This window comes from Mobula hypostoma, chromosome 15 (assembly GCF_963921235.1).
Source record: "Mobula hypostoma chromosome 15, sMobHyp1.1, whole genome shotgun sequence".
NCBI lineage: Eukaryota > Metazoa > Chordata > Chondrichthyes > Myliobatiformes > Myliobatidae > Mobula > Mobula hypostoma.
Genome location: NC_086111.1, coordinates 73,357,629 through 73,384,971, shown reverse-complemented (window position 1 = coordinate 73,384,971; position 27,343 = coordinate 73,357,629). Strand labels below are relative to the sequence as shown.

At 49.5% G+C, this 27,343-nt stretch overlaps 1 protein-coding gene across 1 annotated transcript in view; it reads right to left on the bottom strand.

The window, feature by feature from the left end:
• Nucleotides 1–27,343, bottom strand: part of LOC134357138 (uncharacterized) — a 106,147-nt gene that overhangs the window by 45,108 nt on the left and 33,696 nt on the right. The window contains exons 9-17 of the mRNA XM_063068435.1: nucleotides 22,904–23,110; nucleotides 20,514–20,663; nucleotides 16,865–16,957; nucleotides 13,839–14,004; nucleotides 12,967–13,041; nucleotides 10,386–10,535; nucleotides 8,463–8,565; nucleotides 7,322–7,418; nucleotides 5,810–6,009 (exon numbers count right to left, since the gene is read on the bottom strand). Of these exons, the coding sequence (XP_062924505.1) occupies nucleotides 5,810–6,009; nucleotides 7,322–7,418; nucleotides 8,463–8,565; nucleotides 10,386–10,535; nucleotides 12,967–13,041; nucleotides 13,839–14,004; nucleotides 16,865–16,957; nucleotides 20,514–20,663; nucleotides 22,904–23,110 (1,241 nt within the window). The remainder of the gene's footprint in view (nucleotides 1–5,809; nucleotides 6,010–7,321; nucleotides 7,419–8,462; nucleotides 8,566–10,385; nucleotides 10,536–12,966; nucleotides 13,042–13,838; nucleotides 14,005–16,864; nucleotides 16,958–20,513; nucleotides 20,664–22,903; nucleotides 23,111–27,343) is intronic.

Genomic DNA, 27,343 nt, shown 5'->3' with positions numbered 1-27,343 from the left:
AGTGCCAACATAGCATCCCAGTGCCAACACAGCATTCCAGTGCCAACACAGCATTCCAGTGCCCACATAGCATTCCTGACCCAACACAGCATCCCAGTGCCCACACAGCATTCCAGACCCAACATAGCATTCCTGACCCAATATACCATTCCTGACCCAACACAGCATCCCAGTGCCCACACAGCATTCCAGACCCAACATAGCATTCCTGACCCAACATAGCGTTCCTGACCCATATGCCTTTGGAATGTGGGAGGAACCCAGAGCGCCCAGAGGAAACCAGCACAGTCATGGGGAGAACGTACAAACTCCTTACGGACAGCAGCGGGAATTAATTTATTTATCTGTTGAGGTACGCCTTCAAGCCACACCACCCAGTAACCCCTATTTAACCCTCATCTAATCACAGGACAATTTGCAATGACCATTTACCCTACCAACTGGTACGTCTTTGGACTGTGGGAGGAAACGGGAGCACCAGGAATCTGCGACCGAAAGGAATACCTACCTCCTCCTGGTCCTTCCCACCTCCCACAACACTTCAAATTCCCAGTTGAGATTCCTGTGCACCCCAGTTCTTGCATCTCGTCTTTTACAGCAGAGACTCATGGCGGTAATGCACCACTAAGCTGGGTGCCAAGTGCCATAAAACAAGAAGAAGAAGAACAGAGACCCTCCCTACTAGGTAGAAGGACACTTGCTGAGGGTGAAATAGGTGGGGGAGGGGGTGAGATTCAAGAATGAGGTTCAAATCGAGAAATCCACAGCAGAAGCTCACCACTAATAAATCTGGCTGGAAATCAGGCAGAATGTCATCATGCATGTGAGGAGAAGAGGGAACCTTGTGGAACAACTTTCACAGAGAGTTGAATAAGACCAAGAAAGTTAGCCCACATGGAACATGGACAGCCTTCCCATGACGGTAACCCTCAGACATGCCAAAGCCCATGGCACCTCAGGCGGTAACCATGACGATTGGGTGATTAACATTATTGATGCGGACAGTAGTGAGGCCTTTGTGAAAGTCCTTCAAATTTCAAGGAAATTTTAATGTCAAAGTATGTGCAGTATATGTCACCATATTCACCCGGAGATTCATTTTCTTGCAGGCACTCACAGTAGAACAAAGAAATACAATAGAATCATGAAAAACTACACACAGAGACTGACAAACAACCAATGAGAAAAAGACAAACGTACAAATACAAATAAAATAAATAAATAACAGATAGATAAATAGATAGATAATGAGAACGTGAGCTATAAAGAGTCTTTGAGAAACACCAATGCCTATGAACAGAAAACCCTACTAAGGGTAGTGGACACAGTCCAGTCCATCACGGGTAAAGCCCTCCCCACCGTTGAGCACATCTGCAAGGAGCGTTGTCATAGGAAAGCAGCATCCATCGTCAAGGACCCCCACTATCGAGGACATGCTCTCTTCTCGCTGCTGGCATCAGGAAGGAAGTACAGGAGTCTCAGGACTCACACCACCAGCTTCAGGAAAAGTTATTACCCCCTCAACCATCAGGCTCCTGAACCGGAGATAATAACTTCATTCACCCCTTCGCTACCACAAGCTATGGACTCACTTTCAAGGACCCTTCGTCTCAGATTCTCGATATTTATTGCTTATTTATTTAGTCATAGTCATACTTTATTGATCCCAGGGGAAATTGGTTTTCATTACAGTTGCGCCATAAATAATACATAGTAATATGTAAATTATGCCAGTAAATTATGAAATAAGTCCAGGACCAGCCTATTGGCTCAGGGTGTCTGATCCTCCAAGGGAGGAGTTGTAAAGTTTGATGGCCACAGGCAGGAATGACTTCCTATGACGCTCTGTGTTGCATCTCGGTGGAATGAGTCTCTGGCTGAATGTACTCCTGTGCCCACCCAGTACATTATATAGTGGATGGGAGACATTGTCCAAGATGGCATGCAACTTAGACAGCATCCTCTTTTCAGACACCACCGTCAGAGAGTCCAGTTCCATCCCCACAACATCACTGGCCTTACGAATGAGTTTGTTGATTCTGTTGGTGTCTGCTACCCTCAGCCTGCTGCCCCAGCACACAACAGCAAACATGATAGCACTGGCCACCACAGACCCATAGAATATCCTCAGCATCGTCCGGCAGATGTTAAAGGACCTTAGTCTTCTCAGGAAATAGAGACGGCTCTGACCCTTCTTGTAGACAGCCTCAGTGTTCTTTGACCAGTCCAGTTTATTGTCAATTCGTATCCCCAGGTATTTGTAATCCTCCACCATGTCCACACTGACCCCCTGGATGGAAACAGGTGTCACCGGTACCTTAGCTCTCCTCAGGTCTACCACCAGCTCCTTGGTGTCCTAAATTTATTATCTCCTTAATTTATTATTATTATTATTATTATTTCTTTTTTTCCATTTGTATTTTCTCAGTTTGTTGTCTTTTGCACTATTGTTGTTTGTCCGTCCTGTTGGGTGCAGTCTGTCATTGATTCTATTATGTCTCTTGGACTTACTGTGAATGCCCACAAGAAAATGAATCTCAGAGTGTACACGCTGTTATATATGTATCTTGATAATAAATTTAACTTTGAACTTTGAAAGTGCATCTGTAGGTTGTGGAATTAGTTCAGTGTTGTGGTGAGTGAAGTTACCCACACCGGTTCAAGAACCTGATGGGTGAGGGGCAATAACTGTTCCTGAACCTGGTGGTGTGGGACCTGAAGCTCCTGTACCTACTGCCCAATGGCAGCAGTGAGAAGAGATCATGGCCTGGATGGCGGATGCTGCTTTCAACAGACAATAGGTGCAGGAGTAGGCCATTCAGCCCTTCGAGCCAGCACCACCATTCACTGTGATCATGGCTGATCATCCACAATCAGTACCCTTTTCCTGCCTTCTCCCCATATCCCTTCACTCCACTATCTTTAAGAGCTCTATCCAACTCTTTTTTGAAAGAATCCAGAGAATTGGCCTCCACTGCCTTCCGAGGCAGAGCATTCCACAGATCCACAACACTCTGTGTGGAAAAGTTCTTCCTCAACTCCGTTCTAAATTGCCTACCCCTTATTCTTAAACTGTGGCCTCTGGTTCTGGACTCCCCCAACATCGGGAACATGTTTCCTGCCTCTAGCGTGTCCAATCGCTTAATAATCTTATATGTTTCAATCAGATCCCCTCTCATCCTTCTAAATTCCAGTGTATACAAGCCCAGTCGCTCCAATCTTTCAACATATGACAGTCCCGCCATCCCGGGAATTAACCTTGCACTCCCTCAATAGCAAGAATGTCCTTCCTCAAATTTGGAGACCAAAACTGTACACAATACTCCAGGTGTGGTCTCACCAGGGCCCTGTACAACTGCAGAAGGACCTCTTTGCTCCTATATGCAATTCCTGTGACAGCAAGAGAGGGCTTTACCTGGTCATGTGGAGACTTTGCAGAGGGTGCAGTAGAGGTTCACCAGAAAGCTGCCTGAGTTAGAGAGCATGTGCTACAAGGAAAGCTTTAAAGGGATATAGGCCAAACACAGGCAAATGGGACCAGCTTAGTCAGACACAGTTGAGCTGAGCCAAAGGATCTGTTTCCACACTGCAGAGGTCTATGGGGGGACCCACATCTTTTGGACTCGTGCACCCCCACTAAGGGTTTGGAGGGATGGAGATATGTCTCTACCAAAGGAGTTGTAAGGCACTCCTTCCCTCTGCTAGCCTGCAGGTCGCCCTTGGGCAAGGTGTAGCACCTGCTTAGCCCCCCCGATCAGGGTCACATGAAGCCATGAGAGCAGGGGGTGGATGGTTGTATGAGCAGCTGGTGCATATTACAAGAACTTGTTATGTGACCACTGACGCCAGACAGACAATCTCTGAAGAACATTGATAATGGCTGGGGTCACCCGTCTTGTAAAGACACTGCCCAGAAGAAGGCAACGGCAAACCATTTCTGTTGAAAGATTTCCCAAGAGCAATCATGGTCGTGCAAAGACCATGATTGCCCACATCCTACGACACGGCACATAAAGAACAAATGAACCCATATTAAATCAACCCTTCACCCCAGCCACTACTATCTGCACTGCTCTGAATGTGGACAAGTGATGAAGGACATCCTGGGATGCTGGGGTGTCCCAGGTCAGTGGATATCCCAGGGTGCTGGGCTGTCCCAGGTCAGTGGACATCCCGGGATGCTGGGGTGTCCCAGGTCAGTGGACATCCCGGGATGCTGGGCTATCCCAGGTCAGTGGATATCCCGGGATACTGGGCTGTCCCAGGTCAGTGGATATCCCGGGGTGCTGGGCTGTCCCAGGTCAGTGGACATCCCGGGATGCTGGGCTATCCCAGGTCAGTGGATATCCCGGGGTGCTGGGGTGTCCCAGGTCAGTGGATATCCCGGGGTGCTGGGCTATCCCAGGTCAGTGGATATCCCGGGGTGCTGGGCTGTCCCAGGTCAGTGGATATCCCGGGGTGCTGGGCTGTCCCAGGTCAGTGGACATCCCGGGATGCTGGGGTGTCCCAGGTCAGTGGATATCCCGGGGTGCTGGGCTGTCCCAGGTCAGTGGACATCCCGGGATGCTGGGGTGTCCCAGGTCAGTGGACATCCCGGGATACTGGGCTGTCCCAGGTCAGTGGACATCCCGGGATGCTGGGCTATCCCAGGTCAGTGGATATCCCGGGATACTGGGCTGTCCCAGGTCAGTGGACATCCCGGGATGCTGGGCTATCCCAGGTCAGTGGATATCCCGGGATGCTGGGCTGTCCCAGGTCAGTGGATATCCCGGGGTGCTGGGCTGTCCCAGGTCAGTGGACATCCCGGGGTGCTGGGCTGTCCCAGGTCAGTGGATATCTCGGGGTGCTGGGCTGTCCCAGGTCGGTGGACATCCCGGGGTGCTGGGCTGTCCCAGGTCAGTGGACATCCCAGGGTGCTGGGCTGTCCCAGGTCGGTGGACATCCCAGGGTGCTGGGCTGTCCCAGGTCGGTGGACATCCCGGGGTGCTGGGCTGTCCCAGGTCAGTGGACATCCCAGGGTGCTGGGCTGTCCCAGGTCGGTGGACATCCCAGGGTGCTGGGCTGTCCCAGGTCAGTGGACATCCCGGGGTGCTGGGCTGTCCCAGGTCAGTGGACATCCCAGGGTGCTGGGCTGTCCCAGGTCAGTGGACATCCCGGGATACTGGGCTGTCCCAGGTCAGTGGACATCCCGGGATGCTGGGCTGTCCCAGGTCAGTGGACATCCCGGGATGCTGGGCTATCCCAGGTCAGTGGACATCCCAGGGTGCTGGGCTGTCCCAGGTCAGTGGACATCCCGGGGTGCTGGGCTGTCCCAGGTCAGTGGACATCCTGGGATACTGGGCTGTCCCAGGTCGGTGGACATCCCAGGGTGCTGGGCTGTCCCAGGTCAGTGGACATCCCAGGGTGCTGGGCTGTCCCAGGTCAGTGGACATCCCAGGGTGCTGGGCTGTCGCAGGTCAGTGCGATTGGATGTCCCTGAGAGTCGGAGTCACGAGGGCCGGTTACATTGTTGTTTTGTCACTCGTATTTTTTGTTTGGCTGAACATTGTGAGCATGGTATATTGGTACCGGAATGTGTGGCAACACTTGCGGGCTGCCCCCAGCACATCCTTAGGATATGTTAGTTGTTAACACACACGACACAATTCAACAATGTACACATGATAAATAACTCTGAATCTGAATCTTTTTCCTGTAGCCAGTTCCAGGTCTCATCTCTCCCACCCCTTTCTCTACACCACAGTTCATCAATCAAGCCTTCCTACTGTATTGGCTACACCCTCGAGTCAGTTGACGTGAGGCTACACACCTTGAGATGAAATGACGGATGTGGTCTCTGTGAGGTCAGGAAGCATCTTCTGGTGAGGGATGAGGAAGAGGTGGTTCTTGAAGCCCATCAGTACATCGGCCTGGTTGTTCAGGAAGATGGCGTAGGTAAGGGTGTGATCCAGGATAACCTCAGTCAGCAGATACCCCTGAACATCCCAGATCTTCAGCACCTCCTCTTCACTGCAACATCAACCGAGGGACAGCCCGGGTTATCACGGCAAAAGCAAAAGCACTGGAATCTGTTCCCCCCACAACACTCATGAGTTCGACAAGCAGCGAGCATTGGTAACATCAGACTTCGATCACTACTCAAAACTCTTAACTTCATATCTGAAAATTAACGTGGAAATGTTTGACCAGCTGTTTAAAAGATATATAAAAAAGATACATGCAGAGAATGCTGGAAAAACTCAGCAGGTCAGGCAGCATCTATGGAAAGGAAAGGAATAAACGGTCGACATTTATGAAAACTTAAAAGGTTGAGCGAGCTAGGGACTTTCTCTTTGGAGTGACAGAGGATGAGAAGTAACATAGAGGGGAATAAAATGATGAGATCCAAATATTGAGTGGATGGCCAGAAACTCTTCCTGAGGACAGAAAAGGCAAATACAAGAGGTAATTTTAAGGTAATTGGAGGGAAGTACAGGGTGATATCAGAGGTAGTTGGTTTTTTTTTACACAGAGTGGTGGGTACGTGGAACACTCTGCCAGGGACGGTAGTAGAGGCAGATACATTAGCGACAACATTTAAGAGGCTCTTAGCAGTCAGCTGTCATACCTATCAACATATTTGTGATCCCTAGGTGGGTCAAAACTCACTGCCACCATCAGGAAGGAGGTACAGGAGCCTGAAGACACACACTCAGCAATTCAGGAACAGCTTCTTCCCCTCTGCCATCCGATTTCTGAGTGGACATTGAACACTGTAATGTATGGATCTATTTCTTTTAGAGCAACGAACCCCCCCCCCACACTTAGCACTATGTATTGATCTGTTGTCTGCACATCCGCTGTTTTCTACATATGTGCATTGTTCTTTCCATTTTTCTATTTTCTATTTATGATTTATAATTTACATTTTTAATATTTACTCATTTTTACTATTTTTAATATTTAATATTTGTAATCCAGGGAGCAGGAAGTGCAGAATCAAATATCGCTGTGATGATTGTACGTTCTAGTATCAATTGTTTGGCGACAATAAAGTATGAAGTATAAAGTATCTTGATCCTGATTCTAATTCTGATCCTGATCCCAAACTCCAAGACAAGAACCTTTGCACCATCCTCTGGACTTACCCCATATGTTTTATCGACTCTTTAAAAACTTCCCTCTCTGACCAAGCTTCTGGTCTCCTCTCCTAACCATTATTTGTGCTTGTTGGGAACCGTTCTCCACCCCTGCAGTATTTCGGGATGTATCTGCCACATAGCCTGGTCTGAAGGGACAGTTTAGGGTAGCCACCAGCACCACCACATGTGGTTAGACTCACCTACAACTCAAGAAGATACTCTGCTTGGGGCAACCGTCAGTAAACACCTTGCCCGTCAGATGGGTCCCCCGACTCTCGCCCAACTCACAGGCCTCCTCTGCATCAAAAGAGAGAAAGGGGTTTTCACCTTGTAAAGAGAAGAATGAAGGTGAGGTTCAGCTGGAGAGAGGTGGAGATTGATCTGACCGGAACAGTGTGCTGTGATCCAGATAGAGGGATAGAGGTGGAGACAGATGGACCTGGGGTGGAGACCGATGCTCCTGAGCTGGAGACAGATGGAGCTGCTGGAATGATGAATTATGGAGAAAATAATTGACTGTGCCTGGCAGAGGTGTGGAACTGACAGCCAGAAGAGGTTAGACCAGGAAGCTCAGTTCCAACCAGCACTGGAACCATCAGGCTAAATCTAAATCTTCTCCATCATCCAAACACAGGGATAACCTGGGAGCTCACCAATCCATAGGATGGGTCTCCGTTCATCTGGAATTTCTCCGATCAATGGAACGGAAATCCATACACCTGGGAGCTCTCAGATCAGAAGGACAGGGCTCCATACACCAGGGAGTTCTCCAGTCGATGGGATGGATCTCCACACACCTGAGAGTTCTCTGATCAGTGGGGTGGGTCCCCATACACCTGGGAGTTCTGCAGTCGAGGGACGGATCTCCACACACCTGGGAGTTCTCTGATCAGTGGGGTGGGTCCCCATACACCTGGGAGTTCTGCAGTCAATGGGACGGATCTTCACACACCTGATCAGTGGGACGGATCTCCACACACCTGGGAGTTCTCTGATCAGTGGGGTGGGTCCCCATACACCTGGGAGTTCTGCAGTCGATGGGACGGATCTCCACACACCTGATCAGTGGGACGGATCTCCACACACCTGGGAACTCTCCAATCAGTAGGACGGGTCCCCATACACCTGGGAACTCTCCGATCAGTAGGACGGGTCCCCATACACCTGGGAACTCTCCGATCAGTAGGACGGGTCCCCATACACCTGGGAACTCTCCGATCAGTGGGACGGGTCCCCATACACCTGGGAACTCTCCGATCAGTAGGACGGGTCCCCATACACCTGGATGTTCCTGTGCACAGGGCTACACTACTCAGTGAGGCAGTACTGCAGAACACCCACCTGGTAATCTGGTGACAAAAGGTGGCAGCAGCTTGGATTCTGCAGCCTCAACGTTGTGGAAGATGATCGATCCCGAGTCCAATCCCAGACACAAGTGGCTGCCCTGAAAGTGAAGCGAGGTGTTCGGGAGTTTCAGTCGTGACTTTCTGTTTGTGTCTGGGTGTCTGTTGTGGCTCAGTCACCCATCCATTCACTCGCTCAGAGGATCCAGAGGAGGTTCACAAGAATTATTCCAGCAATGAAAGGGTTAACGTACGAGGGGCTCGGAGCCTGGACTCATCGGAGTTCAGAAGAATGGGGGGTGATATCATTTGACACCTATCAAATACTGAAAGGCCTCGATAGAGTGGATGTGCAGAGGATGTTTCCTATGGTGGGGGAGCCTTAGACCAGAGGGCACAGCCTCAGAATAGAGGGACATCCATTTAGAATAGAGATGAGGAGGAATTTGTTTCGCCAGAGGGTGGTGGGTCTCTAGAATTCATGTCACAGATGGCTGTGGAGGCCAAGTCATTGGGTATATTTAAGGTGGAGGCTGATAGATTCTTGATTACTGAAGGTGCAAAGGTGACAGGGAGAGGGGAGTAGAATGGGGGTGAGAGGGATAATAAATCAGTTATAATGGAATAGCAGAGCAGACTCGATGGGCTGAAAGGCCTCACTTTCTTCCTGTGTCTTATGGTCTGATGGTAGTCAACTGGGCTAGGCATCCAGAGTCAAGTTCAAATCAAACTTCAGTGGCCAGGCGGTAAAAATTGTGCAGAATTTAACTTCAGCTTCATTGATGTGCTTGTGAAGCTGGGTGTCTGTGAAGCCGAGTATCAGTGACGCTGGGTGCCCGGGTAGCTGGGTGCCCAGGATGATGGGTAGCAGTGACGCTGGGTGCCCATGATGCTGGGTGCCCGGGTCGCTGCGTGCCCGTGATGATGGGTAGCAGTGACGCTGGGTGCCCGTGATGCTGGGTGCCCGGGTCGCTGCGTGCCCGTGATGATGGGTAGCAGTGACGCTGGGTGCCCGTGATGCTGGGTGCCCGGGTCGCTGCGTGCCCGTGATGATGGGTAGCAGTGACGCTGGGCGCTTGGGACGCTGGTTATCACTCATGCTGTGCTCCAGTGATACTTGGTATCTGTGATGCTGGGAGCCCGTGACGCCGGGTGTCAGTGACCCCGGGAGTCTGTGACACTGTGTCAGTGACGCTGGGTGTTCGTGATGGATCTGCATGTTATTCTAGCATGCATGAAATCAGAATCAGATTTCTGGGACATGCCCTGTTCCCGTTAGCACCATCGGGGAAGAGAAAGGGAGCCTGAACCATCCATGAACTTCATTACTAATTATAGCAACATTTTGTCTTTGCATTGAAGTGCTGCCGAAAAGCAAATGTCTGGGATAATAAACCTGATTCTGATTCCGAAGCTTCACCCAGGAACAATCCGAACTACACACACTCACACACAGAGACACACACACAGACACACACAGACATACACACTCACTCACACAGATATACACACACAGACACACACAAACGCACAGACACACACACTCACACACAGAGACAGAGAGAGAGAGAGAGACACACACACACAAACACACAGACACACACACAGACACACACACACAAACACACAGATATACACACACGTGTGCGCACACACACAGATACACACACACAGTACAAGGTCAGAGACAAAGGTGTGAGTGGGCTGATTCAGCACCATGTGCCCTGACAGTGACCACGGTAACATGCCCTCTGCCACGACACACCACAACGTGTCCCCCTCGTCCAGCCCATTGAACCTGCACGCCAAGCCCAATCAACCACTATGCGTGGAAAAGACAGGGTGCCGAGTCCTCCACAGATTTCCAGGCAACGAGCGGGTCACGGCCACTTGGAATCTCCCCATACACACGTTTACGTACTATTATCGAGAGGCTGGCGGTGCTCTGAGGGATCAGTACTTCCTGGAGCAGATCGAGCTTGGGCAGACTCCAGATCTTTAGACACTTGCCAGCTGTCTCCTGGCCCACGCATATTAACCGATGCTCTTCACTCTGCTTTATGAGGCTAAGCTGAAACACATCATTTACAAGTAAGTCAGTGATAGACTCACACTGTGCAGAAACAGGCCATTCGGCCCATCGCGTCAGGTTCAGATTCAGATCTACCAATCACATGTACAGTACCATGCCAAAACCTGGAGCACAGATATATGTGCCTAAAGATGCTGGGAATGGCAGGGAGCCGGAGACTATTGCACAGTCCTGTAGTAATTTCATGTATTGCACTGTACCGCTGCCACAAAAACAAATTTCATGGCATACGTGAGTGATGATAAACCTGATTCTGATCTGGGTCTCTGTTGTGGACTGAGAGTGGGCAGGGGGCAGGGAGAGGGGAATCATGGTTGGGAAAAAGGGAAGGGAGAGGGGAGGGAGCGGGAAGCACCAGAGAGATACTGATCAATAAACCCAATTGTTTGGAATCAAATTATACCTTTCCTGGTGTCTCAGGGCTGGGTGCTTCTGAACCTGCGCCAACCCCCCAACCCGGCCACTCCTTCTCTGTCTCCTGCCCCACAACCCTCCCATGGCGCTCCACCCTCGCCATTTCCAACATCCTTCGCTCCCGCCAGATTTACAAACTTGCTCTCCATTCCATGTTGACAAATATGACCCTGTGCAAAAGTCTTAGGCATATATAGCTAGGGTGCCCGAGAATCTTGCTCTATACTGTACATTCAAAATATTCAAAATACATCATCAAGGAATGTATAAATTATACATCCACAGGCAGTCGCAAAGCAAGGAACCCGAAAGAACCCAATTTAAAAAAATTAAGACCTATCCCCAAAACGCACAGAGGAAGAGAAGGGAAAAAACAAAACAGCAGCATTCCGAACCACAATGAAACACCGTTAACACAAATGACACATTTCACTGTATGTTTTGATGTACATGAGATAAATAAATCTGAATCCGAATTTGAATTAGTGAAATGATTCATTTTGTTTTAACAACAAACGCTCCCAAAAATATGCTGGGGGCAAGTGTCACCACACATCCCAGCGCCGACATAACATGTAAGCAACGTTCCGCAGAACAGCACAAACAAGAAGTGACGGGTGAGCACATGGTCAGAGAGTTGGCGAGCAGCAGAGACTCCCGGTGAACTCCCGTCAGAGAGAAGACAAACTCCTTCAGGGTAACATCCCTCACGGAGACTGTCCTGTGGAACAGCGACTCATACACTGAAGAGATTCTGCAGACGATGGGAATCCAGAGCAGCACACACAAAATGCTGGAGGAACTCTGCAGGTCTGCTGTCCTCCCGCTCTTTGACCACGTGCACCTGTCCCCTCCCCTCCTTCCCCACCCACACACCCTCCCTTCTCACCGGTCTCACCTACCCCCTTCCAGCTTATCACTTCATTCCTCTCCCCCTACCCACCTTCTTCCTCACCTGGTCTCACACTTCACCTGCCAGCTTGTCCTTCCCCCTTTCCCAATCTTCATATTCCGGCTTCTACCCGCTTGCTTTCCAGTTCTGATTGATTTGTTAGTCATAGTCATACTTTATTGATCCCGGGGGAAATTGTTTTTTGTTACAGTTGCACCATAAATAATAAATAGTAATAAAACCATAAATAGTTAAAGAGTAATATGTAAATTACGCCAGGAAATAAGTCCAGGACCAGCCTATTGGCTCAGGGTGTCTGACTCTCCATTGAGATATGGCGTGGACCAGCCTCTTTCAGCAATCCCTCGATTTAACCCTAACCTAATCACAGGACAATATACAATGACCAATTAACCTACCGATTGAGGAAACCTACACAGTCACAGGGAGAACATACAAACTCCCCCCCCACCCCCCAGGCAGCGGCAGGAATTGAACCCATGTTGCCTGTGCTGTAAAATGTTGTGCTAACCACTACAGCACCGTGCCTCCAATGATGAGACTCAGCCCAAAACGTCAACTGTTTATTCCCCGCCATCGGTGCTGCCTGACCTGCTGAGTTCCTCCAGCATTTTGTGCCTGTTACTCACTTCCAGTTAGGTCCTAAAACCCGACCCCAGGAAGATGGCAAACATGAGGAATTCTGCAGATGCTGGAAATTCAAGCAACTCACATCAAAGTTGCTGGTGAACGCAGCAGGCCAGGCAGCATCTCTAGGAAGAGGTACAGTCAACGTTTTGGGCTGAGACCCTTCGTCAGGACTAACTGAAAGAAGGGTCTCAGCTTGAAACGTCGACTGTACCTCTTCCTAGAGATGCTGCCTGGCCTGCTGCATTCACCAGCAACTTTGATGTGTGTTCCCAGGAAGATGAACCAAGCAGTTAGCCAACAGTCAGAGAACCAATGGGAGAAGCAGAGAGGTGGGGCTTTCGCAGACAGACATATCAAGCAACCAATGGCAGTAAATGGAGGTGGGAGGTCAGGCAATGAACTACACAAGGGTTAATATCAGCATGGCGGCTTGCCCGTGTCCTGGTGACTCACCGGCCCTTTGTGCGCCTGCACGACATGGTACAGCACCTTGTCTAAATCAGCGTCCACGAAGAGCATCCGGCCATCCTGCCAAAGGAACAGAGTCTCTGTGAGGAGAGCGACAGCTGACAGCGACACCCTCCCTCCCTCCCTCACCCTGAGCCACCCTTCATCCGCTGGAGAGCAGATTGCCCGCAGGGACCCCCAGTAACGGGAAACGAACAGAGCACTGGCAGAGGCAGCGGATATTAAAGAGGTGTATGGGGGGGTTGGCGGAACCGCGACAGGAATTCTGCTGAAGGTCTCCCCAGTTTAAGGAAGGCTTTTGTTTGCAGTGGTTTACAGCACCCAGCGATCTTGTCTTGCCCCTGTCTGTAAGGAGTAAATCTTCCCTTCCGGCGCCAATATAGCATGCCCAGAACTTATTAACCCTAACCGGTTCATCCTTGTGTTGTGGGAAGAAACCGAAGCACCCGGGGGCAATGCACATTGTCATGGAGAGAAGGTATGAACTCCTTACAGATCGCGGTGAGAACTGAACCCCTGTCGCCGGTGTTACGTTCCTGTGCGTCCTGAATCCGTTGCTTCATTTGGCGGTAAAGATTTTCATTATGCTTGCTTACTGCCCGTTATGCCGCTGGCTTTTGGGGCAACAGTGAAGGCCCGGTCCTCTCTCTCTGTCCATCCACTCTGTCGCACACGGATACAGAAAGATTCTTCACGGCCGTTTCCACAGCCTGTTTCATTGTGGGAGGGATGTAAAGGATTGAGGGGCGGCGCTGGACGCCACATGCCATCAAAGCTTTTGTGTCTGCCGCCTTGGGGAGCAGGTTTGCCGCCCTTGCTAGTCTGACAACTTTCCCTTTGCCCCACTCTGACCTCACCTCCAGACCCAGCAGCAAGAACTGGTCGGAATCGCCACACGCCATCCCCTCGCTGGTCGCGTAGTAGACAGGGGAGGAGAGGGTCCCAATGCAGCAGCAGCCACTGAGGGGTACCTTCCACAGGCTCCCGTCAAACGGGGACAATCGCATATCCTCAGCAACCGATCTGAGCAGTTCAAGGCAAAAACAAACATTTTTGTTTACTAAAGTTTGTGGGCTACGTTAACCGTAAGATTGAGAGCCTGTCAAACTGCAAAGATACGAGGTTCCCATGTGTCAGTTCCTGTGACCAAGTTATCACTATAGGCATCTCACACACACAAAGTGCTGGTGGACGCAGCAGGCCAGGCAGCATCTATAGGAAGAGGTACAGTCGACGTTTCGGGCAGAGACCCTTCATCAGGACTATAGACATCTGTGTGCTTTAACCCTTGAATTACAGAATTAATCATTCTCAGGAATGTTCCTGGAGCATTTTTCATTCCAAATGGCAGAACATTATATTCATACAAGCCAGAAGGTGTTACAAATGCAGAAATTTCTCTACCTCTATCTGTCAATGGAACATACCAATACCTTTTTAACAGATCGATCTTTGTAAGAAACTTAGCTGTTCCAACCTTGTCTACACAATCATCCACTCTAGGGATGGGATAAGCATCTGTTTTTGTTACAGTGTTCACCTTTCTATAATCAGTGCAAAGTCCTCTCTCTCTCTCTCTCTCTCTCTCTCTCTGGGAAATAGATTGGTGAAAGAGATAAAGGGCTGGGGAAGAGGGAATCTGATAGGAGAGGACAGAAGACCAGCGAGGGAAGGGAAATGGGAGGAGCACCAGAGGGAGGTGATGGGCAGGTAAGGAGATAAGGTGAGAGAGGGAAATGGGAATGGGAATGGTGACGGGGGTGTAGCAATTACTAGAAGATCGAGAAATCAATGTTCATGACATCAGGTTGGAGGCTACCCAGACAGAATATAAGGTGTTGTTCTTCCAACCCGAGTGTGGCCTCATCGTGGTAGTAGAGGAGGCTGTGGACTGACATGCTGGAATGGGAATAGGGAGTAGAAATTGACATGGGTGGCCACTGAGATCCCATTTTTTGTGGCAGATGGAGCGCAAGTGCTCAGTGAACCGGTCTCCCAAACTACATCAGGTCTCACCGATATACAGGAGGCCACGCCAGGAGCACCGAACACAGTAAATGACCCCAACAGACTCACAGGTGAAGTGTTGCCTCACCTGGAAGGACTGTTTGGGGTCCTGAATGGTAGTGAGGGAGGAGGTGTAGGGGCAGGTGTAGCACTTGTTCCACTTGCAAGGATAAGTGCCAGGAGGGAGATCAGTGAGGAAGGACGAACGGACAAGGGAGTCGCGTAGGGATCGATCCCCGTGGAAGGGAGAAAGTGGGGGGGGGGGAGGGAAAGACATACTGAGTGGTGGGATGGCAGAAGTTACGGAGAATTATGTGCTGGACGCAGAGGCTGGTGCGGTGGTAGGGGTGAGGACGAGATGAACCCTATCCCTGGTGGGGGGTGGAGGGAGGATGGGGCGAGGGCAGGCATATGTGAAATGAAAGAGATGCGGTTGAGAGCAGCACTGATGGTGAAGGAAGGGAAGCCCCTAATCACTACTTTGACCAGTTTGCACTAAAATTGACCTTTTTTTGTTCTAGTTGTATTCTCACTCGTAAGAATCGTGTATAATTTATGTTTATTTGTGAAAGCTTTGTTCAATTGGGGTTAGAATTATTATTTTGCTTGTATTTTTCTTGTTCTTTAATTTTCCTGTCCCTACTTATATTTTCATATTATCACCTATATGCATGTAAGCATTCTGCAAATTTTCCAGTAATTACGGCATAGTTGCTTCTATATTTTTCTAGAAATATCTCAGTTTTTCCAGTAACAGAAGTCACTCTACTTGAATCTGGCTATCTGATAGATTAATTGTTATCAATTAATTGTAAATTTTTTGGTACATTTTCTTCTCTTGCTGGCGGTTTGATGTTTATTTTTAGAAGCATTTTGTATGACGCATGGCTGCAAGGTTGTACACCTAATGGGTTCTTTTTTTGTCCTCACTTTTCTGCTGAGTAGGTATTTTTTGTTATCACAAAATTTTGTTTCAATCTTTAAGATAATCCCTTTTTTGCAACATTTTAAGTGTTGTTACTTCAATGTATTCGTGTTATTTCTTTCGTATAATATAACAATAAAAAGATTTGAAAAGCAAGAATTGTTATCACTGGAAGTTTTGCTATCTCAGGTCTGGGTATGAGACGACCATGACTGCTTTATTTTTTGGCTTTTCTTCATTCTCTCGGCTCCTCTCCCCTTTATCTTGTTCGTTTACCACTCTTTTTACATGGTAGCATAGTGGTTAGCACAACGCTGTACAGTACCAGTGACCCGGGTTCAATTCCCACTACTCTCTGTAAGGAGTTTGTACGCTCTCCCCACGAATACATGGGTTTCCTCCAAGTGCCCTGGTTTCCTCCCACAATCCAAAGACGCACCGGTTGGTAGGTTAATTGGTCATTGTAAATTATCCCAATTAGGCTAGGGGTGCAGCTCAGAGGGCCAGAAGGGCTTATTCTGCACTGTATCCCAATAAATAAATAAACTCTGAATAAAAACGATCGTAAGCAACACGCTTTGTGCCTCATTCTTGACTTCTGAAGAACCTTTGGATCACAAAAGCATCGGGATCCCTGTAGCTGCTTATCAAGGTTCATAGTTCAAATGAAATTGATTACCAAAGAACGTATATTTCACCATCTACTACCCCTAAGGTTCATTTTCTTGCAGGCATTCACAGTAGAACAAAGAAATGCAATAGAGTCAATGAAAATCTACAGAATTGGGAGGTGCTGGAGCTGGAGGACTGAGGAGCTCGTCAGCGATGGGAGGGGAAGCAAGGAGTCGCGGGAAGGTGAGACACTTCCAATGCATGACGGTGCACGCCCTCTGCCAAGAACCGACACCACCCCCATCCTTCCCCACCCACAGGTCTCAGGGTGTTACTCACATTCGACCCGACTGTCTACCAACATCCAGGAATTGCACGGTCTTGAGTATCTCCAAAACATTCCACACAGCAACTCTGCAGGCTGGGTTGGTTCTACAGGAGATTGGGGTTGTGATGGGTATAAATATAACAAATCAGCCACTTATTACTAACACAAGAGGCTCCAAAGATGCTGGAAATCCAGAGCAACACACACACACACACACAAAATTCTAGATGAACTCAGCAGGTCAGGCAGCGTCTACAGAAATGAATCAACACTCGACGTTTTGGGCCGAGACCCTTCATCAGGATCAGGTATTTATTTGCATCACGCACACTGACACTTAGACACAAATACCGACACACTCACACAGACACAAATACTGACACACTCACACTCAGACACAAATTCCGACACACTTACACTCAAACACAAATACCGACACACTCACACAGACACAAATACTGACACACACTCACACTCAAACACAAATACCGACACACTCACACAGACACAAATACCGACACACTCACGCAGACACAAATACTGAGACACACTCACACTCAGAGACAAATACTGAGACACACTCACACAGACACAAATACTGAGACACACTCACACTCAAACACAAATACCGACACACTCACACAGACACAAATACTGAGACACACTCACACTCAGACACAAATACCGACACACTCACACAGACACAAATACTGAGACACACTCACACTCAGAGACAAATACCGACACACTCACACTCAGACACAAATACTGAGACACGCTCACACTCAGACACAAATACCAACACACTCACACTCAGACACAAATACCAACACACTCACACTCAGACACAAATACTGAGACACACTCACACTCAGACACAAATACTGACACACTCAGACACAAATACCGACACACTCACACTCAGACACAAATACTGACACACTCACACAGACACAAATACTGAGACACGCTCACACTCAGACACAAATACCGAAACACTCACACTCAGACACAAATACCGACACACTCACACTCAAACACAAATACCGACACACTCACACAGACACAAATACCGAGACACACTCACACTCAGACACAAATACCGACACACTCACACTCAGACACAAATACTGAGACACACTCACACTCAGACACAAATACCAACACACTCACACTCAGACACAAATACTGAGACACTCACACTCAAACACAAATACCGAAACACTCACACTCAAACACAAATACCGACACACTCACACTCAGAGACAAATACTGACATACTTACACTCAAACAGAAATACTGGCACACTCACACTCAGACACTCACACTCACACTCACACTCTATTATCTTGCACACCTCTAACAAGTCACCTCTCATCCTCCTTCACTCCAAAGAGAAAAGCCCTGGCTCGCTCAACCTGTCTTCATAAAACAACTCACACACACACACACGTATGTGCACATTCACATTTACACTCGTACACACACACACACACACACATATACACTCGGGCACACACACTCACACATACACTCGTACACACACTCACACGTAGTCATACACACACACACATATACACTCATGCACACTCACCTATACACTCGTACACACACATACATACACTCACCTATACACTCGTACACACACATACACCCATACATGCACATATACCCGTGCATGCACTCACATATACACTTGTACACACACTCACATATACACTCGTGCACACATCCACAAGTACACTTGTACACACACGCTAACACAAGGGGTTCTGCTAATTGAGATGCGCTCCCACTGTAAATATGTATTCCTGCAAAGTTATCTGTCTTACATTCAAAGCGTTGAAGTGAAATGGGTAATTATCTCCCTTAGTGAATTGCTTATTTTTGTCTTTGTATGTAAACAGTGTGTAAGTGTCGGGGGTGGGGGGGGGGGAGATCTAGATCCTCTCTCAGTGCTGTTGTGTGTTTAATAAGGACTTGTACCTCTCCCGGTTACAGATTCCCCGTGGTTTCGATTAGTGCATCACAACAAAAGCAGCAACCGTTAGTGAATCACTTTACAGCGCCAGTGATCACCAGTCGGGGTCTGAATCCCGCCACTGGCAGGAAAGACTTTGTATGTTCTCCCCATGACTGTGGGCTCCACCAGACGGTCCGGTTTCCTCCCACATTCCGAAACGTACAAGTTAGGCTCAGTGAGTTGTGTGTCTGCTATGCTGTGCCAATACTTGCTGGCTGCCCATCAGAATACCCGCTGGTTTGAGACACTTCACTGCATTTTTTGATGTAGCTGTGATGAGTAAAGCTAAATGATCTATTTTTAAACCGGACACAGCATGAGGAGTTAGGGGCAAAGTTAGGGTTTTGGGACAGGGATATGGGGGAGTTAGAGGTCAGATTAGGGTTTCGGGACAGGGATATGGGGGAGTTAGAGGTCAGATTAGGGTTTCGGGACAGGGATATGGGGGAGTTAGGGGCAAAGTTAGGGTTTCGGGACAGGGATATGGGGGAGTTAGGGGCAAAGTTAGGGTTTAGGGACAGGAACGAGGGGGCGTTAGAGGTCGGAGGAGGTAAATAAAGGGTTGGGCTTGAGCCCGTGGTCGGACTGCAGTTTGGAGTGCTTCACAATCGAAGCCTGGCAAATCCTGGGGGGTCGGATCAGCAGGTGCTGAGGACAAAGATCAGCGGTTCCAGTGGTCAAGGACTGAGGCCAATCTGCCCCAGGGCCGAAGGGCTGGTGACCCGTCCAAGTCGACAAACCTTGGCGTCAGAGGTCCACGCCAGTTTGGAAGTTGGGTCCTGGAGTTCAAAGTCCCATAATCAGAGAGTCCTGGGGTCAAAGCCCAAAGTCAACCAGTCCGGGGGGGGGGGGGCGGCGGTGTGATATCGAAGGCCAGTGGTTGAAGTGTGTGGGCCAGCATGCCCAACACCTGCGATTGTGAGAGTCCGTGCCAGAGTCACAGGTTGGGGGCCTGACTGTGTGGGCTTGTTTACTGTTGTTGTTTTGTTGTGTTTATTTAGTCAGCGATGCAGTCCACCCAGCAGCACCGCCCAGCAACCCACAGATTCAACTCTAACCTAATCACAGGACAATTTACAATGACCAGTTAACCTACTAACCAGTACGTCCGTGGACTGTGGGAAGAAGCCAGGCAGTCGCAGGAGAAACGCAGACTCTTTACGTCCGCAGCAGGATTGAACTCTAAACTCTGGTACGCCCCAAGCTTTAATAACATCGTGCTAACTGCTACACTAACGTGGCTCACTGAAAATGGCAACGCCCATAACGCACTAACCCCAACCCGAACCCTGCCTCTCTGAAATCCGGTCAGTGACCACTGGGGTAAACCGATTGTGCTAACCGTTACGCAGTGTGTGAGTGAGTGGGTGTGCGGGTAAGGGGCTCGTCTCCCCGTTGTCGTTGTTCTGAACGGTGGGTGTGCGGGTAAGGGGCTCGTCTCCCCGTTGTCGTTGTTCTGAACACGGTGGGCCTGCTGCATTGGTGCCAGAATGTGCGGTGACACATGCAGGCAGCCCCCAGCGCAGCCGGTCGTTAACACAAACTACGGATTTCACCGTACGCTTCGACGTATGCGTGATAAATAAATTAATCTGAATTGGAACCTCTCTCTCAGTATGTCCCCACTCTCACTCACTTGCAGCTGTAGATCCAGATCTCTGCAGGGTCCACGAGGAAGAAGATCAGGTTCTTGGCCCTGTTGTAGACATACTGCAACAGAGTGCGGGTTGGAAGAGGGAGGACTTGCGACAGTTTCAGCCCTTGACCCTGGGACATGATGTGCAGGCTAGAGTCAGCAAACAGGAGGCATGGAGAAAAATTACAAGCACGTTCCCAGGACTTGAGGACCTGAGTCATGGGACAAGGCTGAATAGGTCAGGAGTCGGACTGCATTCCCCAGAACGTAGGAGTATGACAGGTGATTGGATAGAGGGATACAGAATTATGAAGGGTTTGCTTTTTCATAGCCGGTCGGGGGGGAACTTCTCCACTAGAGGGTGATGAGGGTGGAATGAGCTGCTAGCAGAGTGCTAGGTGTGGGTTCTGTTACAGCAGTTAAGAAAAGTTTGGATGAGGAGGGTTGCGGAGATCAGCTGGGATTAAGCAGATTGAGCTGACACAGACTAGATGGGCTGAAGGGCCCGTTTGTTTGCTGTCGTGCTCTATGGCTCCATCTCCAATGTGGCCTCAAGGGCTTTGCAATGTCAAATTGCATTTACGACCAGCCAGCTACTCGTCAATTTGGAGACCCCGAGCTCTGAGACAGTGGCCTCAAGGTCCTTACTGTCCACTGACAAGCTCAAACAGGGGACTAGGATTAACCCCACAGCTGGTCAAAGACCATCAGATATTGTTGCAGAAATAGGCCATTCAGCCCATCAACCCAGAGGGCAGGATGAAGGAAAGGGATAGAAGCTAAAACAAGAGAGGGTTTCACCCCGGCATAGGAAGGATTTTCAAAGGTGGGTGACAATTTGAAAGACTGGCCCAACCCAGGACAGATGACTGCAGTGACTGGCTGTCGGTGACCTTCGCCCCAAGATGAAGAACTAAATAGAAGCAAGATATTCTGTAAACACCTGTAGGGAATTTGTAAGCTCGTCCTGTGACCTCATAGGATTTGTTGTTGATGGAAATTATGTGTTTCACTGTATATTTCAATGTACACGTGACAAATAAAGCTAATCTTTATGTTAAGGAACTAACAAGGATTGATGTACTATGGAAAGAGAAAGACTTAATTAGCAACCCTGTTGAAGCAAACTGCCTCAGGAAAGGGTGAAAATGGTAGCAAAGAATGTGCTGTTAAGATGGAGAATTATGCTGTCGTTACAAAGACGAGCACTGTGAATCCAAATAAAGAAACATTTTTAAACTGTCTGTCCATGGTCCATACCCCCCATTCCCTGTCTGTCCATGGTCCATATCCCCCCCCATTCCCTGTCTGTCCATGGTCCATATCCCCCTCCCCATTCCCTGTCTGTCAATGGTCCATATCCCGCCCCCCCATTCCCTGTCTGTCCATGGTCCATACCCCCCATTCCCTATCTATCCATGGTCCATATCCCCCCATTCCCTGTCTGTCCATGGTCCATATCCCGCCCCCCCATTCCCTGTCTGTCCATGGTCCACATCCCCACCCCCATTCCCTGTCTATCCATGGTCCATATCCCCCCATTCCCTGGCTGTCCATGGTCCATATCCCGCCCCACCCATTCCCTGTCTATCCATGGTCCATATCCCCCCATTCCCTGGCTGTCCATGGTCCATATCCCGCCCCCCCATTCCCTGTCTGTCCATGGTCCATATCCCGCCCCACCCATTCCCTGTCTATCCATGGTCCATATCCCCCCATTCCCTGTCTGTCCATGGTCCATATCCCCCCCCATTCCCTGTCTGTCCATGGTCCACATCCCCCTGTTCCCTGTTTGTCCGTGCGCCTGTCCACATGCCTCTTGAACAGCCCTGTTGTGTTTCCTTCTACCCGCTCCTCTGATAGTCTGATCCAAGTACCTACTGCTCTTGGTGTTAATAACCCTTATCCCACACACCTGCTTTGAATTTTCCCCTCCCTCCTTCAAGGTTACATCCGAAGTTCGCCATTTCCATGTTGGTTCTCTGACTGTCCCCCATGTGTGTGCCTCTCCAAGCTTTCTAAGTACTCAGGGATCAGCTGGAGAGCGGTGAGAGGGTGGAAATCTCCACCTCTGGCTTCTGGGAGAGTGTCTGGGTACTGTACAGTAGACACTGGACAGTGGACACTCAACTCTGGACAATGGTCACTGATCTGTGGACCCTGTTCTTTAGACATTCGCTGTCATCTGACTGTACATATATACACCAAAAGAAACAACGTCCCCCCGGACCCAGAAATCGTATATCACACACAGCACAAAGAGCAAAATATTACCACAAAGAAGTTATTAAAATATAACTCAAAATGCATGTGAAGTGTGCAGCACAGGTAGACAGTAAACAGTATTCTGGACCCTGGACATGAACTGCAAGAATGAGTGTCCTTCCTACCTGTTCTCCTCCAGCAGGACGCTGAGCCGGGTTGTTTTCTGGCGGGCCCAGGCGGTGTCAAGGTGAGTGACTCTGCTGCCGAGGCATCTCCAGAAATGGGCGAAGTAGCTGAGGGAGTAGATGTGGGCACGTCGGCTGGAGCAGCAGTACAGGAGGCTGCCCTCCGTCAGTCCCAACCACTCGACACCCTCCTCCAGCACAGGCAGGCTGCAACAGAGACAGATACAGTCAGCACCAGCCTGTTACAGCAGCCCAACACCCCGACACACTCAACAACACCCCGACATACTCAACAACACCCCGACACACTCAACACCCCGACATACTCAACACCCCGACACACTCAACAACACCCCGACATACTCAACAACACCCCGGCACACTCAACAACACCCCGACATACTCAACAACACCCCGACATACTCACAAACAACACTCCAACACACTCAACACTCTGACACACTCAACAACACCCCGACATACTCAACAACACCCCGACACACTCAACAACACCCCGACACACTCAACAACACCCCGACACACTCAACAACACCCCGACACACTCAACAACAACACTCCAACACACTCAACACCCCGACATACTCACAAACAACACTCCAACACACTCAACACTCTGACACACTCAACAACACCCCGACATACTCAACAACACCCCGACACACTCAACAACACTCCAACACACTCAACACCCCGACACACTCAACAACAACACCCCGACACACTCAACAACACCCCGACACACTCAACAACACCCCGACACACTCAACACCCCGACACACTCAACAACAACACTCCAACACACTCAACAACACCCCGACACACTCAACAACACCCCGACACACTCAACAACAACACCCCGACACACTCAACAACACCCCGACACACTCAACAACACCCCGACATACTCAACAACACCCCGACACACTCAACAACAACACCCTGTCACACTCAACAACACCCCGACACACTCAACAACAACACTCCGACACACTCAACAACACCCCGACACACTCAACAACACCCCGACATACTCACAAACAACACTCCAACACACTCAACACTCTGACACACTCAACAACACCCCGACATACTCAACAACACCCCGACACACTCAACAACACCCCGACATACTCAACAACACCCCGACACACTCAACAACACCCCGACACACTCAACAACACCCCGACACACTCAACAACAACACTCCAACACACTCAACACTCTGACACACTCAACAACACCCCGACATACTCACAAACAACACTCCAACACACTCAACACTCTGACACACTCAACAACACCCCGACATACTCAACAACACCCCGACACACTCAACAACACCCCGACACACTCAACACCCCGACACACTCAACAACACCCCAACACACTCAACAACAACACTCCAACACACTCAACACCCCGACATACTCAACAACACCCCGACATACTCACAAACAACACTCCAACACACTCAACACTCTGACACACTCAACAACACCCCGACATACTCAACAACACCCCGACACACTCAACAACACTCCAACACACTCAACACCCCGACACACTCAACAACAACACCCCGACACACTCAACAACACCCCGACACACTCAACAACACCCCGACACACTCAACACCCCGACACACTCAACAACAACACTCCAACACACTCAACAACAACACCCCGACACACTCAACAACACCCCGACACTCTCAACAACAACACCCCGACACACTCAACAACACCCCGACACACTCAACAACACCCCGACATACTCAACAACACCCCGACACACTCAACAACAACACCCCGTCACACTCAACAACACCCCGACACACTCAACAACACTCCGACACACTCAACACCCCGACACACTCAACAACAACACCCCGTCACACTCAACAACACCCCGACATACTCACAAACAACACCCCGACACACTCAACAACAACACCCCGACACACTCAACAACAACACTCCGACACACTCAACAACACCCCGACATACTCACAAACAACACTCCAACACACTCAACACCCCGACACACTCAACAACAACACTCCAACACACTCAACAACAACACTCCAACACACTCAACAACAACACTCCAACACACTCAACACCCCGACACACTCAACAACAACACTCCAACACACTCAACACCCCGACACACTCAACACCCCGACACACTCAACAACAACACTCCAACACACTCAACAACAACACTCCAACACACTCAACAACAACACTCCAACACACTCAACACCCCGACACACTCAACAACAACACTCCAACACACTCAACACCCCGACACACTCAACACCCCGACACACTCAACAACAACACTCCAACACACTCGACACCCCGACACACTCAACAACACTCCAACACACTCAACACCCCGACACACTCAACAACACTCCAACACACTCAACACCCCGACACACTCAACAACACTCCAACACACTCAACAACACTCCAACACACTCAACAACAACACTCCAACACACTCAACAACACTCCAACACACTCAACAACAACACTCCAACACACTCAACACCCCGACACACTCAACAACACTCCAACACACTCAACACCCCGACACACTCAACACCCCGACACACTCAACAACAACACTCCAACACACTCAACACCCCGACACACTCAACAACACTCCAACACACTCAACACCCCGACACACTCAACAACACTCCAACACACTCAACACCCCGACACACTCAACAACACTCCAACACACTCAACACCCCGACACACTCAACAACACTCCAACACACTCAACACCCCGACACACTCAACAACACTCCAACACACTCAACAACAACACTCCAACATACTCAACACCCCGGCACACTCAACAACACCCCGACATACTCACAAACAACACCCCGACACACTCAACAACACTCCAACACACTCAACACCCCGACACACTCAACAACACTCCAACACACTCAACACCCTGACACACTCAACAACACTCCAACACACTCAACACCCCGACACACTCAACAACACTCCAACACACTCAACAACAACACTCCAACATACTCAACACCCCGGCACACTCAACAACACCCCGACATACTCACAAACAACACCCCGACACACTCAACACCCCGACACACTCAACAACAACACTCCAACACACTCAACAACACTCCAACACACTCAACACCCCGACACACTCAACAACACTCCAACACACTCAACACCCCGACACACTCAACAACACTCCAACACACTCAACACCCCGACACACTCAACAACACTCCAACACACTCAACAACAACACTCCGACACACTCAACAACACCCCGACATACTCACAAACAACACCCCGACACACTCAACAACAACACCCCGACACACTCAACAACAACACCCCGACACACTCAACAACAACACTCCGACACACTCAACAACACCCCGACATACTCACAAACAACACTCCAACACACTCAACACCCCGACACACTCAACAACACTCCGACACACTCAACAACAACACTCCAACACACTCAACAACACTCCAACACACTCAACAACAACACTCCGACACACTCAACACCCCGACACACTCAACAACACCCCGACACACTCAACAACAACACTCCAACACACTCAACACCCCGACACACTCAACAACAACACTCCGACACACTCAACACCCCGACACACTCAACAACACTCCAACACACTCAACACCCCGACACACTCAACAACAACACTCCAACACACTCAACACCCCGACACACTCAACAACACTCCAACACACTCAACACCCCGACACACTCAACAACACTCCAACACACTCAACAACACTCCAACACACTCAACACCCCGACACACTCAACAACACTCCAACACACTCAACACCCCGACACACTCAACAACACTCCAACACACTCAACACCCCGACACACTCAACAACACTCCAACACACTCAACAACAACACTCCAACATACTCAACACCCCGACACACTCAACAACAACACTCCAACACACTCAACACCCCGGCACACTCAACAACACCCCGACATACTCACAAACAACACCCCGACACACTCAACACGCCGACACACTCAACAACAACACTCCAACACACTCAACACCCCGACACACTCAACAACAACACTCCAACACACTCAACAACACTCCAACACACTCATCACCCCGACACACTCAACACCCCGACACACTCAACAACACTCCAACACACTCAACAACAACACTCCAACACACTCAACACCCCGACACACTCAACAACACTCCAACACACTCAACACCCCGACACACTCAACAACACTCCAACACACTCAACACCCCGACACACTCAACAACACTCCAACACACTCAACACCCCGACACACTCAACAACACTCCAACACACTCAACAACA